Source organism: Amia ocellicauda, chromosome 19, assembly GCF_036373705.1.
Source record: "Amia ocellicauda isolate fAmiCal2 chromosome 19, fAmiCal2.hap1, whole genome shotgun sequence".
Classification (NCBI taxonomy): domain Eukaryota; kingdom Metazoa; phylum Chordata; class Actinopteri; order Amiiformes; family Amiidae; genus Amia; species Amia ocellicauda.
In genome coordinates this window covers 25,413,598-25,426,565 of record NC_089868.1, presented here as the reverse complement: position 1 = coordinate 25,426,565, position 12,968 = coordinate 25,413,598, and the positions used below count along the sequence as shown (strand labels likewise).

At 45.2% G+C, this 12,968-nt stretch overlaps 1 protein-coding gene across 2 annotated transcripts in view; it reads left to right on the top strand.

Moving 5' to 3' along the window:
• plpp3 (phospholipid phosphatase 3) overlaps positions 1–8,564 on the top strand; it is a 36,593-nt gene extending 28,029 nt beyond the window's left edge. For both annotated transcript variants that reach the window (XM_066691998.1, XM_066691997.1), the window contains exons 5-6: positions 17–193; positions 6,600–8,564. In XM_066691998.1, the coding sequence (XP_066548095.1) occupies positions 17–193; positions 6,600–6,728 (306 nt within the window). In that variant the 3' untranslated portion in view covers positions 6,729–8,564. The remainder of the gene's footprint in view (positions 1–16; positions 194–6,599) is intronic.
• Positions 8,565–12,968: the final 4,404 nt, after the last annotated feature.

The following is a 12,968-nucleotide window of genomic DNA, read 5'->3' as shown; positions in this document are numbered from 1 at the left end:
TCTCTCTCTCTCTCAGTTCTACCTGCAGTCTCGCTTCACGTGGAGAGGTGCTCGTCTACTCCGGCCACTGCTGCAGTTCACCCTGATCATGATGGCTTTCTACACCGGTCTGTCCCGGGTCTCCGACCACAAGCACCACCCCACCGACGTCCTGGCGGGCTTTGTGCAAGGAGCTGTAGTGGCATACTGCATAGTAAGTGCACCGTAACGCTCAATATCCAAGTGTGTGTGTGTGTGTGTGTACCTGATTCATATATTTTTTTGTTAAGTCGAATCAGTTGTTACCTGCTGGCATAATCACCATGGTCTTTCTTTTTTCTTTGATTTGGAAGTGGGATGACAAGGGCATAGATGAACTATGAAATCATATAAACTGACTGCTTTCCTATTTATTTTTTCTTGTATGTTTTTAAGTTTGCAGCTGCTTCGGTTTTGTTTTCGCGTCACTTATTTTATTGATGGCTGAAAGTCTTTGTGAATCCATAGTTTATGTAGTTCATAAAGAAAACAAATAAACAACAAGAGAACTATGGACCGACTGTGTATTGGAGCCCCTGTCAGTTGGCCCCAGTTTGGGAGTGATTGTCAGGGATCGTTTCCTCTCCCGGGGAGCTGGGAATGCTCTGGCCTGCTTATAGACGGGATAGCGAGGCCTGAGGATGATGACCAGATTCAATAGGAGCTGTGTCACTTATTTTCCTTATAGGAGCAGGGAACAGTGTGTTACTGATTGCTCACTGGCTGAGTCCAAGAGCGAACCGTGAAACAAACTGGCATCAAGTCAACCTAAAGCCAGCTGAGTTCAGAGAACGAAATCCGTCAATAATGAATTGCAGATTGGCCTGGAACGAATCCGCAGCCCAGGGGAGCACAGAGACCCCGGCCCCGTCCATGTGCGGAACGGGCTGATTCTACAAACCCCCCCAAACACACACTCCTTCACTCCTGTTTAGATTTTAAGTCGGTGTGACCGATTGTCCTGTTCTGGTTTTAACACAATACATACATAAATAAATGGCTGTATGGGTCTGAAATACAATTAAGCCATTACCCTTGCGGCTCTATCCTTCTCACAGCTGTAAAATCCCCATCATGGCAGACTGCAGCGGCCCCTCGTGCATGGCCCACTCTCACGGGGGCCAAAACAAATGTGGAAACTGGTGGTTGCAGGCTAAGTGCTCCGGCAGCCCCTGCGCTCCGGCCGGGCCTGGCACCCATCTGGTTGCTGCCCCCCCAGGATGTTTTCTGGGGTCTCCTGGCTCTGAGTCAATTGTTCCCTTTTTGTTTCTCTGCCTGACAGACGTTTTAGGAAAAAAAAAAACTAGCAAAACATAATGTTATTGAGCAAATTAAGGTCACAATAGCATTCGGCTTAGTTTGCCATGGCAAGGACCCCAGCTCCTGTTATGTTGCTGACATCTTGATACAGTGCATACACACACACACAAACACAAACACATTCTCCTTAGTCGCTGCCGCACTTGTCTCCATAGACTGCCACACTCGGGTTTGTAACTGTGGCCCTTGCACCAGATTGGGTCTCAGATGGGTCAGTTGTGGAAACCGGGTCCTGACTGTAATGAGCCTCATGGGCCAGAACCCCATGCTTGTGTTTGTGTGGATGTGTGTCTCCGTGTAAATAATTGTACCTTGTTTTTATTTTAATAGACTTTATTATCAATTATTGAAAACAGACCTGGATTCCTGACTATTTACTGGTGGTCCTGATCCCTGCATCACTGCCAAAAGAGATGCTGATTCCTAACAGCACCTTTACTGTGGCACAAAACCCCCATCACTCAACACATGCACGCTCCCCGGTGGACAGGGGCACACTTTGCTGCGGCTGACGGGGGACGCTGAGGCTTGTTTTGGCAGGGAACTGCAGCTCAATAAATTAGGCCTTTTCTGTTTTGATCTGGTCCTCTATTAGCGCTGCTCTTTGCTCTGGCCTTTCTTCCACAAGCAGCGACCCACAGAGCGGCGAAACCCTGACACAGCGCGGCACAGTTGGCTTGTAATGTGCCTCCTAGCACTTAGAAGTGCTTTGACTTCTCCCTTTAAACATGTGCAAGACACATCTGTGAGCGCTTAAGTGAGCGCAATTAAAATATCTTTAATAACCCGGGTTCAGAAGTGGCCTTTGGGGAGATCCTATAGCCCGTGTTTTTGGAGAAGAAAAGAAAACACCAGTCATGGGCTGAAGTACAATACATCATACTTGGATGTCGTTCCTGTCAGATCTTTTTGAGGTGTGTTGCATTGGGATTACTCATGGAGTCGATGGACGAACAACTCATTATAATTCTCCCCCTTTTCCACACTCTTTGGTGAGCTTGAGAGAACTGCTGGATGTGTCGCTCTGAAAGATGACCCATCGAGCTGCTGTGGCTCAGTGGCTCATTTTCGGTTCTTATTGCCATAGCAGTATTCCTCAGTTTGCTCTGGCAAGGGGCTTTACTCTCTGTAGAGCATAATTTTGCCCCTGTAGTGCCAAAACTAAGGCCTATGATGGCTATAGGTGTGGTGTTAAGCATCGCACTGCTGAACAACGGGGATCAGTCAAGGAGGAATTGAGTGTACTGTGTGTGTCAGTGGGGTTTTTGTGTTTTTATTTTGTGATAGAAAAAGCCTTTACATCCTGGCAGTGGATTGCCCCCCCCACCTCTAGCAGGCTGGTGGCACAGCTCCGCATTGCCCTGGGCGGGGGGCAGGGGCGAGTGCAGACTGATCTCGCCATTTTCCTGGGTCTCACGGTACAAGACAAGGAAACAGCTGTGTGGACGTGGACTTAAGCTGCTCTTCCCCTCTGACCAGACTAGAGGCAAAATAACCTCCCCATTTTCTTTCTCTTTTCATTTCCGACCTTGTACATCCCACAATGCCTCGGGAGGGCAAGGGTCATTGTCAATATCCTGTTCTAAGTTCGGGTTCCTCCCAAGATAAGGCCTGCTCGAGCATTTCGAGGTCAGGCGTGGCACAAAGAAAAGCAGTCGTTAAGATATCCTATCTCAAGTGCTTAAATGATTAAAAGCCTCCTCAATCAGGGCTGCCTTTTGTCTCCTCTTCCCTTTTGCGTTGTACACTTTCCTCCAGGAACAGCGACTCAGAAACAGAACATGCAGCACGGGTGGGGAAGGGCTGGAACCAAAACACGTAATAAGTTTTCAATCCTGTGATGCTAAACTGCATGTCTTAAAATACGGCACGGTTCCTTCTCCGCTCCTACAACTTGCCAGCGCCGAATCTTTGAGAGGATTGCCAATGTGCTCGGGCTCACTGTGATAACACTTTCCCACACGCAGCTCCGAGACCAGGCGTGAATCTGCTGAACCCGGGGAGGGAGAGTCGCAGCCCAGAAGAACAACACGGAAAATGCTAACGCTCGAGCTTTTCTCACTTCGCGAACCCCGGTCTTAGCAGCCCCGTCGAACCCCCTCTCACATCGCGCCAGGTTTTTATTACCCATCTTGAAAGCATTCTCCGAGATGTTTAAATATTTACAAATGTCGACTTTCTCCACTGTTTTCCCTAAAGCACGGCAGGCTTGTAAGCTTACTATATCTAACAAGCATTTTCTCAAGCGTCCTCCTCCCTTTGCTGTGCTTGGGTAGCAGAGGTGTATGTTTTTGCTTTACTCCTTTTTTTTACACTTTTAAGTAAAACCAAACATGGCTCTAAAGCCGCTCGTTTTCACTGTAATTTCCTGCCTGACTCAACTGTTCTGTGAATCAGCTGCCATAAAACCTGACTCTTAAAGACTTCCATCTGCCAGGCGCTCTCTGTTCAACCTCTGAAATCCGTCAACGGGAGGCTTTTTAATGGTCCTCCGAAAAAATTTAAAACACATTAGTTCTCCTCCCAGTACTAGTAACAGGGTAGAGACCCCAGCCAGTGGATGCTCCTGTGCACCGCCCCACTCGGTCTCGGTCTGCGAGTCCGTTAGTGACCAGACTGATTGATCTGTTCAAAATGTGCTTGGAGCCTCATGGACACTATGAGAAAGCTCTGAAGAGGAGAAGCCCGAGGACTCGATAGCAGAAGAACCTGAATCACCTATATATTGCATCATTGACAACCAGGACATAGAGAGCCGGTTGGTGGTGTGGTCTCTCCACTGAAACTCCAGGATTGTCCTGTGCAGGGGGTCCAGCTGGACCCTGACACAGCACAGTGTGTCAAGCTGCTCCCGGTCACACTGCTGAAGGTGCACTTCCAACACAATGGGCTACAGTGGGGTTGGGGGGGGGCAGCGTGTTGCGTATTTAGTGCCGTCAGAGCTGTGACTCAGGAAGGGCAACTCCGATAAGGCTGCAGTGACAGCGGCAGTGAGTGAGTGGGGGTCTGCAGGCCTGGCTGTCATGTGCCGCGCTGTGGGGGAGGGGAGGGCGGCACATCCTGCCCCACCAGAGGACGTTACTCTTCATGAACTAGGGACACCGCAGCTGCTCTCAGCTCTCCTGTCCTGGCCGCGGGTTCGGGAATGATTCACAGACAAGTGCCTTCCTCTAGGCCGGAATGGGGGCCCCCCTGTGACTCATCGAGACAGAGAAAAGAACTTGTATGTCTGGTTCCTAATGTCACAACGTAGAGAAAAGGTCATCAAGAAAACAGCATGACCTACTGTGAGAGCAAGACCCTGGTAGCGCCCTATCTCAGATAAACAGCTGCCCATGCGTCTATTAAAGCTCTTATTGTATTGAGAGAGAGGAAAACAGGAAGAAGAAAAAAGAAAGGTTGCAGACAGCTTCCCAACTGAAGCTACAGATCAGGCATTTCATTTGCCAGTGTGTGGGTAGGCATATCCTTGAATCATATTTTAGTTTCTATTTGAACCCACCCTGACAGCAGCTGTGACCGCGCTGCCCCGACCTTCGATGAAGTTCCGAGCTCGCCTCTCTTAGCTTGCGTGTGTGACGTGCTGGGTTGTCGACCTGCCACGGTGCCACGATGAAACAGGAAGTGGCTCGGGGCACATTAACACCAACACCTCGATCTGACCAGAATAGTTATTGTTTCCGCTCTGTCCCTGGGGCGCTGAAGCCTGGCCGCTGCTGGCACGCAGGGCTGGTGACTATGTGGTTCTGAACTGAAACACGTTCAGCTGCTCATGACAACAGCTGGGCGGTTTCATGGGGTCTAGACGGCGGGGGTTACCTGGTACCCACGTGATCTGAGACCCTAGGCTGCCTTCTCGGTCTCGGTAGCAGGGAAGGAGAAGAGCTGTTTGGTGCAAAGGGCATCCCTGCTTTAAAACAAGATGCCAGACAAGGGAGCAGGATGTGTGAATGTTTTATGGTCTTTCTCACACTCACTCGTGTTGGTCTGTGTATCCTGTAGGTATTAAATGAGTCACAGAACCACAGACCACACGTGTAATTGTTTTATAAAGCATGCAAGTTCCGATCCACTGACTGACTTCAGTGCCTGACTAGCCTTGATCCACTTGACAGCTCACACACACACAGATATATATAATATATACGTAAATAGACTTATCCCAGACTTATTAATACTTCAATAATCACACAATTGGACACAGCCGGAAAAAAGCCAGGCTTTAAGATACGAGTCGAGTTTCTCAAGTATCTGGGAAGGAAGTTGTAAAGGTCGTTTCCATGGGGTTACTTCCTGTCCGACACTCCCAGGTAACCTACCCTCGCCTCCCCCCCATTTCCTGTCGGACTCTGATGTCATCGAGCTATCAGGAAAAAGCTCCCTTCCTCGCTGCCTCCCTCCCCGGTCCCGGCTCCCACAGCCTGCCAGTCTGTCTCAGCAGGGAGACCAAGTGACGGCATTATCGTTATCCATTTATTAATTATTTTAATGTAGGAAAGAGGCGAGAATAATAATTATATATGTATAAATAGGGTCTGACTAATTGATATTGTATGCTCAGATATTGGGTGAATCAGAAGCTGTGAGTGTATCAGACCTTCCCAGGCAGACGAGGTTGTGTCATGGGGTGAAAACGGGCGACCACTTCCTCCTGAAGATCGCTCAGGGGTGCGATAATGTCAGAATAGTTATACCCTTGGTGTGCCAAAACCCCCGTATGGGCTGATATTGGGATTTATGTCATAGGAGAAGACTCACTGGGTATTTCCATATGAACAGATAGCTTACTTTTCTTTCCATGCCATAACATATCACCCAGATAACAAGTGCAATGTGTAATTTTCTCCTACTTAAGTCCGCAACCATCGGGCCCCCCCTAAGCGCGAACAGTGCCTGGCATAGCATGTGCTTTTAAAGGAACGTCAATGTTTATCTCATATACAATTACTCTCTGCTCTGGAGGTCTGTTGTAAGGAAAGGAAAAGAAGCAACAAAGCTGACTTGGATGGCGGCCAAACCCCAGTGTGCTTCCCCGTCCAAAAGCAGTGGGAATCGCATGTTCACAGCAAATCAGAGGGTTGAATGTGTGTGTTTGTTTTTGGTATCTTTTGGGATGTTTTTATTTGTCGAGTGGGTTCTTTTGTGCTCGACCGAAACCCTTTAAAAAACAACAGAAGAAAGGGAGAAGGGGAATGATATTTTCTAGGGGAAACTGAGAAAATGTCAACTCTAACGCCATGTGTCTGCTCGTGTCTCCTTAGGTCTTCTATGTGTCGGACCTCTTTAAACCCAAACTGAAGGCTGTGACCCCGCCGTCCTCCCCCATCAAGAAGGAGCTGCTGCCGTCGTCGGACATCATTGACCGCAACAACCACCACAACATGGTGTGAGGGAGCGACCCCGGGGGCTGTGAACAGACTCGCACTGCTGCTCCTCTTTCTCATCTGACAGTAGAATGTAGGGAAGAGAGTTTTTTTTCATTTGTTTGTTCGTTCTTTTTATTTTCTTATTTTGTTTGTTTTCATCCACACCCTCAAGGGATGAGGTCTGAACATGTGGAGTTTCGAGGCCACTGCTCGCCACTTGGAATGGACTTTTAAAAAACAAAAAAGAGAGATGGAGAGAACCACAAAAACAGAATATATGTTAAATATAATGAAGTACGGTGGTGCCCATGTGCAGCTGGTTTACAGTCTCTTATCTGGAACACAGCCGTTTCTCTCTCTCTCTCTCCCTCCCTCTCTCTCTCTGTGGCCTTCTTGATATTTGACAACAAATTCCTCAGTTGTGGGGATTATTTTTTATCTACAGTGTTACTAGCACAGATATATTAACAATATAAAAATAACTTATAGCACTATATCCACACTCAGTGTCAACACTTTCGACACTTTCACCCAGAAGCAGTCATGCTAAGAAAGCTTGTTGATGTTTAAGAGACACCATTTTGGATCCTAGTTTAAATAAAACGCCAAGCGAGAAACAGTGGTTCAGCACCGAGGGATGTTGCAAAATTCACCAAGTGGGGTGGGGGGCTGGGAGAGGGGGTTCGACAATTGTGCAGATTATCAGAAGGGTTATTCTTGTTGTTATTGTTGGTAGTTGTTTTCGTTGTAGGCTTTTTTTTTTAGTTGTGTTTCTGTTTTGTGTTTCTTCTCACCACCTCCCATCACCAGCAGTACTGTCCGAGCATGGCTGTGCCATGCGGGAGTCTGATCGACAGTGCCGGGGATGGGCTCGGGGGCTGGGGGGTCGGAAGGGGGGCGTAGGATGTAGGGGGTCAGGTGTGACAGTCCCTGGGGTTGAGTCCCGGGGGTTTGCCGGCACACGGGTGTCGTTTGGTTCCTGCTGGTTGGGAGCTCGGACGCACCCGCTCTCAGACAGCAGCAGAGTACATTCCAGGTGTACGAAAGACAAGCCCCCGCCTGCAGACACTCCCGGAGTCGGATGCTCGATCACAGGTTGTGACGTATGGCTTGCGTTGAACTCCCCATGCAATTCCTGAACTGCGTGTCACAACAGTGTCGAAGCATAAGCCAGCGACTGTTGTTAGAAAAATATATATATGAATATATATATATATATTAAAAAAATTATAAAAACTGTGGATTTTATGAAGAATTTTCGTTGCTATGAATGCATCTTAACATTTTTTTTAAATGTTACTTCTGCTATTAACAATCTGGGAGCTGTACGGAAACTGCGAAACAAAGCATACAGTGTATAGTAAACACAAAACCGTGGATATAAAAACCTCCACTCTGTTGCACATCCTTCTCAATGTATAGTCCGTCCTTTCATTTCAATCACAACAAGCTCCGTTTTATTTTTTTTATAAATATATAAATAATGTATAGATCACTAAAAATTAACTATGTAAAATATTATTTCTGAAACTTTTTTTTTTAGTTATTATATCCACTATGAATAAACAAAGTTGTGTGTCATGACCTGTGTTATTTACAAAGTGCTGCTTAAACAAAAGCATTGATTGACAGATTTTTTGTATGTAGTAAACTTAAATATTGTAGATTTGTAATAGTACATTTTTAATAAAAGTAAAAAAAAAAAAAAAAACCTACACCTACAAATGTATTAAAATCACTTGTAGTATTTTTGTATTGTCTTTTTGTACAAAAGAAATATTAGCAAAAATGTTTTTCTGCTAAATGTATTTAGCTATAATACATGTGCTTTTAAATAATAAAAAGCTCATTATCAACAAATCTGTCATTCTTGTCTTATGTATTGAACTGTGGTGTCTCTCACTGCCTTGCTTTTATGGGGTTATTATCTCTCTTATCAATCAGTCTGTCTGACACTTCTTTTAATTATTCATGATGAGGTTCTCAATTACTGGAAGGCATGATTGACCATCAGATAATATTCATAGAGGATTGGTAAGATTGAAATTGAAGAGCAGAGCATGCTGGGATAAATGCCTCAGCCCAAGAAAACTTTTCCATCTCCCACCGACCCTGTGTGTGAGAGTGGGGTGGAGGGCTGCAGCCGACCATTTTGGAAATAGACATCACCAGCTAAGCTTTAGAGCCCCGAAATCTGCAGAACAGGCCTCCTCTGCCAAGTAAAGGGCAAGAATGCAGTTGTTTTCCGGACAGTCCTCACCTCACAGCCCTTTCAGGCGTTATCTGGGGGAGAGAAAGGCATTGCGGGGAGCCCGGCGTGTTTCCCGGAGATGTGACGGTGGCAGGCCAGCTCACCGCAGTCCAGCCATGATTAATGAGGGGAACGTCCCTGCCGTATGGCTTTGATATGGTTACATCCCCTCAGCATGGGAGAGACGCAGCTAATCACAACTTTGCTTTGGCAGCGCTCCACTGCTGCCCGTGTCGTCACAGAGCCGACACGTCTCCAGTGCTCCCATTCTCTGTCCGCTGGAGAAAACTGTCCTTTGACGAGCACACAATGCACACAACCCCCCGCTCTCTCAGAAACACAGTTTTGTACTTCAAATGTCATTTGTTGCATAGAAGTGGTCCTCAGACCAAAGTGTCTATTTTACTTGTAGGCACCTGTTCTGATTTATTGGCAATGCTTTTTACTCGTTCTCTTTTTTTATATAACGAATAATAGGAATCTGTAATTATTTTTCCTTTCACACGTTCACAAAGCTGGCCCTGAGGTTTAGTGAGGCTGGGCTGCAGTCTGTATAGCAGGCAGCAGTCTCACACTTAAATGGCATCATTCAACAGTCATTAATGAGGGTTTGGGGGAGTTCAGATAGTTTGCCAAGAGGACTTTAATTCCAGTCCTTCATTTGGTTACAACATTTTATCAGACTAACTCAGAGAGGCCCTCTCCAGCATGTAGCCTTTAGATATTATTTTTGAGTAGTTTTATCTGCTCTCCCTAAACCGATGCTTGGAAAAACAACCCCTTAGTCTAATCCTTCTAAACCTTTTATTATTTCATTTTGTATCTATTATTTTATTGACTGTGACATATTTTACACTGTAAATGTCTTTTCTGAGGCCATGTACAATTACATTTGCTCTTGACAACCGAGCACATCGGTCTGAACTGCACGCCCACGCTCAAGTGCACAGACTATTTGCATGTAGTAAACAGATAGTGGTATTAAAAATGTGTTCCTCCAAGAATGGAGTCCTTTCGGTGTGTGCTTATCCTCGTGCCTGGGGAGCTCAGTGTGCAGAGCCCTGGGAGCTGGGACAATATTCCCAGAGAGAGGATGAAGAGGCCAGTCCCCTTCCTCTTATCACTGGGTTCCCGAGCCAGGGCTCCCGCAGGGCAGGGCCTGCACTGGACAGATAACGGCAGCACTGAGAAGCACTTCTTCAGTTATTCCCAGGCTGCTTGTGTGCAGCACATGCACCACTAATACATAAATACATACATACATACATGCATGCATACATGCATACATGCATACACACACACGCAGATGGGCAGTAACCCAGTTTTAGGGGTTACCACGTTTTAGGTACATTATGTTATATATACCATTCTAGTGGCGTTGCAGCACGATTGTCCTAATTACGGTATGCATGTTTATGACCTTTCTGTGACACAAGCCCTACTGGTCCCTCATTGCTTTAGAAATATAACTGTATTGCGGACATATATGTATATAATCCTATATAGTGTATAAATAGTGTACAGTCTCCCTGTTCACACTGGACATGCGCTCGTAATGCCGACACCCAACATCACCGCCATCTTGTCTCGGGAGAGTCCAACTTTAGCTATGTAATGTGTAGCTCTATGTCAATCTTTAATTGGTGTCAGCTAAATTAATGTATTATGAATGGCTATATATAATTATAATTTATTATGACATTATTATTAATAATAATAACCGGCAACAGTGAAAGAGTACTTACCGCTATAGCTGCTCCTGACCAGATACCGGAAGTTGTTTTACCCTGTAAGTCAGTCAGTCAGAATCCAAAATGGCTGCGCGAAAGGGGACTCGTTCTTTATCGGCAATGTCTGCTTCTAAACCGAGCCATAATTATTCGAGTCTTGTCAATATGTCTGGCAAAGATCTTCACAATTTTACTCCCAAAAACAAACATTAAATCTACAATTAAAAATTATAATAACAATGAACACCAAACAACCCGGAAGTGAACGTTTGGCGGGAGAATCGAAGCGGAAGCGCGTCAGTCGGAGGCAGCAACTCCGCTCGTTAACAGCACAATCGGTGAGTTTATTATTTCTTTATTTATAATCATTATTATGTATGACGCTGCTCAACACGAATTATTCTAGACCGTGCTAAGTGAGGTATTACTGTATAATGCTTTGTGCTGCCGCCAGTGCTTTTAATTAATCAATATCCGTGTTTTAAAAAGTTTGACCGATCAATTCTTAATACCGTTTACAAGCTAATAACCGGCACTTTAATTATATACGTTTGTCTGTAGGTTCGATTGATCTGCAGCGTAACAGATTTATCTGGTGTTTAAATAAAAAAATAAGCTCCTAAATAAACAGACCTGGGCCCCGTTTCATAAGCGACGCAAGCCTCTCATCCCACGGGCTTCATCAAACTTAATAACTAAATAACCGATTGCGAAAAGCAGCATGACACAGCATGTATGACTTTAGTCTTTTACTTTATAAAATTGGTCGCAGTATAGAAATCCACCAGGCACGTTTACAGAAGAAAACATGGAAAGTTTGCGCAAATCAGTGCATGCAGGTGAATCTGGCCTCTTTACAGCCTGTTGTGATTGAACCCGGATTTCATAGCATCCAGTGTATTATGCCACTTGTAACACTATTGCGCTTCCATTAAGGATGTATGACTGCAGATTTGCCCAGTTTGAGTTTTTATTCGCATGGCTGTTGTGCATATAGGCTATATATATATATATATATATATATATATAAAATGTGTGTGTGTCGTTTACAAAAAACATTTATTTTCAGTTTTATTACGTATTCTGTATATACTAAGCGACGCATTTTCGCTCTATTTGTTTTATTATAACACTCTCCTGACATGTATCCTTCAACGCATAAACCTTTTGTAAAGTTGGCCTTTCTTGAGCTACCTGCTGCCATTGTATTAGCCTGAAATCGATGGCGAGTCACTGATTTTCCCGGGGCAGATCGCGCAAATATCGCCTGCGACGGGACTGGGTCTGCGGTCTACACCTGCGCAGCGCAGCGCAGTTGCTGGTGAAACGGGTTCAGCGCTGCTTGGCCAAGGGGCCATGTCACTATGTCACTAATAATGAGGGCCTGCTTTCCACTATTTCTGCCGTCCCTCCCTGCCTTTACAGCTCCACACATAAAATAAGCTGCATGCTAACATGCATACTTGTTTACACATACATACATAATACATTCGTGTAAACACATATACATACATACACACATTTGTGCAAACATACATACATACACACACATTTGTGAAAACATACATATACACACATCCATGCATGCATACTTACATAAAACTCTTATGAGCATGCAAACCACAAGGCTGTACATGCTTGTATTTAAAACGCAGACGCCAAGGAATCATTGACTTCACATTTGTCAGATCTTAATTAAAAAAACATGCAGATATAAATACACACAACATGCTTTTCTGTGAGTTTGGGGGGAAGCATGCTGTCAGTTTCTCCAGTGCACTAGTTGAGCACTCTCCCAGATTGCACTCTGCGTGGAATAAACTAGCTCTATGTCATGAGCTTCGACTGAGAGCTCGGAAAACAACACAAAGTGGTGGGACAGTTACAGGCGTTTAAATCTCAGGGTCCTTTGTTTTAGTTTTTTTACTTTTGGGGGGTTTTAGTAAATATGCACACGTGAGAAGGAGCTATTTCATCAGACCACAAGAGCCGGCACTAGTTCAGCAGAAGTCCCAAATAAACAACATTTCTGCAGTATAGAAGTTGTGTGTGTGTGTGTTCTGTTTCTGCAAACCCTTCCACCATTACAACATTTAATGAATCCAGCAAGCAACAACAAACATCCTCCCAGTCCCGGGTATAGTATTCTATTATGAGAAGACGCTAGTGCCGGTGCTTTTTGAAAAGCCACCCAAGAGCTTCATAATTTCGATCTACTATCCAAACTGCTGAGGGCTGGAATCGAGTACAGGAGAGAAAACAAGGAGCTGTGGATGTTAACCT